The 5,058-nt window shown below is 45.1% G+C and overlaps 1 protein-coding gene across 1 annotated transcript; it reads left to right on the top strand.

Annotated features, from left to right (window-relative positions):
- The first annotated feature begins 941 nt into the window (after positions 1–941).
- LOC125526414 (uncharacterized) lies at positions 942–3,491 on the top strand. The gene is made up of 5 exons (XM_048691129.2): positions 942–1,084; positions 1,172–1,250; positions 2,352–2,423; positions 2,512–2,794; positions 2,887–3,491. The coding sequence occupies exons 4-5, from the start codon at positions 2,536–2,538 to the stop codon at positions 3,297–3,299; spliced, it is 672 nt and encodes a 223-aa protein (XP_048547086.2). The 5' UTR covers positions 942–1,084; positions 1,172–1,250; positions 2,352–2,423; positions 2,512–2,535; the 3' UTR covers positions 3,300–3,491.
- Positions 3,492–5,058: the final 1,567 nt, after the last annotated feature.

The raw sequence follows: 5,058 nt of genomic DNA, 5'->3' as shown, positions 1-5,058 counted from the left end.
ATGAGGAAAACAGGAGTGGGCATAGAATTCCTTGTTTTCATATCGACGATGATGAGTAGCGAAGGTAAATTTGGTCTCCTTGGTGATCTAATGCTATTTTGTCTCCTTGGTAGTTGTTGTTGATGTGATCCTGATGTAGTTTTTGTACTACAAATCTCTCTAGGTACCAAAATGCATGAGACTGTGTAGTGATGGAGAGGTAGATGATGGTTGAAGATACAATGCAAAATGATGTAGTTTTGGTGACGGAAGATACAATGCAAAATGAAGATGTTGTTTTGAATGAAGAAGCAAAATGATGAACTGAAGATGTTGTTTTTAGAGCTGTTTTTCTTAGTTTTGGTGATCATGTAGTTTTGGTTGTGATGTAAAAGATTGCAAAATGATGTTGTTTTTGGACCGAAGATGTTTTTTGAACTGAAGATGTTGTTTTTGGTGAATTGAAGATGTTTTCAGAGCTGTTTTAACTGAATTTTTGGGCGCGCTCCATCAGACAGCCATCTGATCCCACGCGCAGCCCCATTTCATTGTGAGGAAAAAAATATGCGCGAGCGGGGACTCGAACCCACGACCATGCGCTCGTTTCACTGTGTTTCTACCACTGGGCTAGGAAGAGGCTACTAGTCGTCCACTCTATGCCATCTCTTTTCAAATCATCAAACCAGTCAAGTATCAAACACAGACCTCGCTGACAAGTGGGCCACTCGACCAACTCACTGACAAGTGGGCCATTTTGCTACTCTACCCACTCGACCCTTTTCCCCTTAGCTACCAAAAAATATTGGGCGAGCGGGGGCTCGAACCCACGACCTGCTGCTTATTCCACTGTTTTTCTACCACTGGGCTAGTTAGAGGCTATTGGTTTTGTACTCTATGCCAACCCTTTTCCATATATCAAAACAGAACTCGCTGACAAGTGGACCCACTATTTTCCCCACTCCTCCTGTCCACTTGACCCGCTCCTCCTCTCCATTATCCACTCGACCCACTCCTCCTCTCTGCTTCCGGCATCCCCTTCTCCTCCATCAACGGTGACGACCTCCCTGGCGAACCACTCCTCCATCGACAGCGATGGCCTCCTAAGGTATGAATCCACCGAGTCCTTCCTATTCCTCTTCCTATTGATTACATTAGGGTTCCCCGGCGCAGGCTGATTAGGGTTCCATTGTAGATAGAGTAGTAGATCAAGAGGAGGCACCGTCCACGACACCGACAAGGCCAACAAGCTCAAGTAGTCGCCGTCCCCCCAGGTCCGTTCTGTTCTCCCTGTGTTCTTTGATTTGCTTTGTTTCCCCCATGTTCTTTGCCGACAAGGCCAACAAGGCCAACAAGCATGCTGATGTAGGAGTTACTCGTATTGTGCCTGCGCGTGCGTCCCTACTAGAATTGTGGTATACTACATGGCTAATGGTCGTATTGTGCCTGCGCGTGCGTTCTGTTGATTCCAGCCCAACTGTCGAGCGATTGGACCACATTCCGAGGGATTTTGCAGACTAAATTAGGCATTTAGGTTTAGGTCTCTTTTGGCCATGTTCAGTTGATGTGGTGCTACCTTGCTAGGTATGCTAGTTTCCCTGTGGTTCTCTTCATAGTGACGTAGAATTCATCAGAAATAGAAAAGGCAGACCGAAAGGGGAAAAAATGATGCCAACACTTATAATGTTGCAAGTGTATTAGTATTTTCCAATTTTGTTTGTTTGTTTTTAAAATAAACATGTTTATATTTGTCTAAAAAGATGCAGCGGCACACTGGAGCAGTTAAACTTGTAGGGGATCTAGCCTCTAGCGGCCTTTGGCTATATAAACCCTAGCAAAGCAAATTAAGCCAATAGCTCTGAATCTCTGAAATTCTAGTGTTAAATTCAGTTTTGTACATGACTATATCGGTGTCAAGCCAATAGCCTTCATGCGCATATCGACGACTATAAAGCTGTTCAGTTTTGTACATGACTGTATTGGGTAGGTGTGTTTAAATTGAGAATCTAGGGTTCAGTTCTTAAGTGCTGGGTTCTAACAAAATGTAGCACATGGGAAGATATTGTCCATTTATAGTAGATATGGTTCATTGTAGATATGGCCCATTTATAGTAGATATGATCCTGATGCTGTGTTTGCCATTTATAGTAGACACGGGCACATGGGCAGATATGGTCCATTGTAGATAGAATAGTAGTATTCCAAATGTTCACAAGTGCATTGCTTTTTTTCTCACTTTTTCTATCATAAATATCCACAGAAGCATTGCTCTTCTCATTTTTATCACTTTTGCCATCATAAACTTGGTTATGTTCCTATTTATGTCTAGTCCTGTTTATGGTAACTTGTTGTTTAATTGCAATGCTGCTTTTCAGAGAAGTGAGATGGCTGGCTTGGAAGGTTTTGAGTTCTTCAAGATCGTAATTGAGAAATCTTGCAGTAGCTAGGTATATTTACATCACTCATTTCTTTATCATCACTCTGCTGTCTAGTGCTTGATTGCCACAATTAACCACTGCTTGATCCTTGCTGCAGAGGCTGCCTGACAAGTTTGCGAAGATGCTCGCCGGCCGTGAGCCCCACAAAGTGAAGCTGCGGGAGGCCGGCAGCGGGCTTCACAGGCTGTGGGAAGTGTTGGTGGTGTTTGATGGTGAAGGCCACATGTACCTAGGGCCCGGCTGGGAGCATTTCGCCCGCGCCCATGAGCTACAGCTCAGGTACTTCCTTGTCTTCCGCTACGACGGCGACGCCATGTTCACCATGAAGATGTTCGACAACACCATGTGCCGCATGTACTACCAGCACGACGACGATGCCAGTAAGCTCTCTGCCTCTCTTCTTCCTGTCCTTTTGGCTTCCTCTACCTGCACGACAACAACACCATGTTCACACATTGTTGCATTTGGCCAGGCAATGGGAGCAGCAGCAGGGATGACGAGGAGCAGAGCAGGGATCACGATGAGGAGCGGAGCGGGGATGACGAGCAGAGCGGGGATGACGAGGAGCAGCCTATTCTGGCTGATGACGAACATGCTATGGTGGTGGCTGACGACGACCCTGCTATGGTGGTGGCGGATGACGACCTTGCTATGGTGGTGGCGGACGACGACCTCGCTATGGTGGTGGCGGACGACGACCTCGCGATGGTGGTGGCGGACAACAACCTTGCTATGGTGGTGGCGGACGACGACCTCGCGATGGTGGCGGCGCCTGCAATCCCACAGCTTGGCGACAGGACCATGCCAATTGTGGTAGAGGAATACATCCGCGTTGGGATTCGCCATTCTGAGCGCATCAGGTTGATGAAGGAGAAGGAGGAGTGAAGATGTTAAGAAGGTGTTCAGCATGTTAGGTTTAAGCTTGTTAGTGTAATATGAACATGTCAATGTTAAGTATGTCTGGTTTAATTTTGTGCATGCTCATGGATGCTGTATGACTGTGTCATCTAAACAAGTCATGTTTTTAACAATGAATATTCAGTTTGGTAATTGATGGGAATTGAAATTTTTTATGCATGCTCATGGATGAAAGATAAAATTATGGGTTTTTGTGCATGCTCATGTATGAAACAATATAAGTTTCATTTTTTGAATGCTAAAAACATGACTCAAACCCTAGCCACGGACGACCGCCGTGACTAAATCCATCGGTTTTTGAAAACACCGTAAAAATTCAAAAACCGTTTTTCATTTTTTGAATGCAAAAGACATGCGTTTTTTGTGAAGCAGCTACAAGGAGGGGCACCCCAAACGGCGTCATTCCATGTCTATCTCAAAGTAGACCCTATTTTACGGACAGTCGCCAAAAAGCATGCATTTCCGACCCTCGTAGCTACTCCTGGCAATTTGGACCACCTTCAGCCGATTCAGCTGGAACCGGCTGGAATTTGAACTGCGGGTCCTCCATAGCTTGCCCGTTATTTTCACTAAAAATACTTTTCAGCTTCACAGGTAGGCATTTCATCACAGAATCGACAACAGATTTGCACGGCTCAAACCCTAGCCACGGACGGTCGCCGCGACGAAATCGGCCGGATTTTGAAAACACCGTAAAAAATTCAAAAAAAATCAAAAAAAATAGGAGACCTCCGCGTCACATCATCAAATTTGGCCTACCAACTAGCAAAAATACTAAACTTGCAATACCGGCGTTTTCTTGAAAAAGTGTTCTCAAAAACGACCTACCATGAACGAAGATTCATGGCTTTCAAGCCAAACTAGCAATGATATTGCCGCATCCGTTGAATAGTTTCTGATAATATGCCCAAATTGGGCGCATGCCTCCATCTTGTGATGGCAAACAATGTTGCAAAAGCGAGGTTCCAACTTGTTTAACAAAAAAAACCGTTTTTCATTTTTTGAATGCAAAAGACATGCGTTTTTCCTGAAGCGGCTACAAGGAGGGGCACCCCAAACGGCGCCATTCCATGTCTATCTCAAAGTAGACCCTATTTTATGGACGGTCGCCAAAAAGCATGAATTTCCGACCCTCGTAGCTACTCCCGGCAATTCGGACCACCTTCGGCTGATTCAGCTCGAACCGGCTGGAATTTGAACTGCGGGTCCTGCATAGCTTGCCCGTTATTTTCACTAAAAATGCTTTTTAGCTTCACAGGTAGGCATTTCATCAAAGAATCGACAACAGATTTGCACGGCTCAAACCCTAGCCACGGACGGTCGCCGCGACGAAATCGGCCGGTTTTTGAAAACACCGTAAAAAATTCAAAAAAATCAAAAAAATGGGAGACCTCCGCATCACATCATCAAATGTGGCCTACCAACTAGCAAAAATACTAAACTTGCAATACTGGCATTTTCTTGAAAAAGTGTTCCCAAAAAGGACCTACCATGAACGAAGATTCATGGCTTTCAAGCCAAACTAGCAATGATATGGCCGCATCCGTTGAACAGTTTCTGATAATATGCCCAAATTGGGCGCATGCGTCCGTCTTGTGATGGCAAACAATGTTGCCAAAGCGAGGTTCCAACTTGTTTAACAAAAAAACCGTTTTTCATTTTTTGAATGCAAAAGACATGTGTTTTTCGTGAAGCGGCTACAAGGAGGGGCACCCCGAACGGCGCC

This window comes from Triticum urartu, chromosome 6A (assembly GCF_056163025.1).
Source record: "Triticum urartu cultivar PI428250 chromosome 6A, HENAU_Tu73, whole genome shotgun sequence".
NCBI classification, from domain to species: domain Eukaryota; kingdom Viridiplantae; phylum Streptophyta; class Magnoliopsida; order Poales; family Poaceae; genus Triticum; species Triticum urartu.
The sequence above is the reverse complement of the archived record's forward strand: the minus strand, read 5'-3'. Positions and strand labels throughout refer to the sequence as shown.

Bases quoted from the DNA above. Each gene is read 5' to 3' on its own strand.
- LOC125526414 (XM_048691129.2), top strand. From the start codon at position 2,536: ATGCTCGCCGGCCGTGAGCCCCACAAAGTGAAGCTGCGGGAGGCCGGC. The intron at 2,795-2,886 runs GTAAGCTCTCTG...GCATTTGGCCAG, and splicing joins CCAGCACGACGACGATGCCA to GCAATGGGAGCAGCAGCAGG.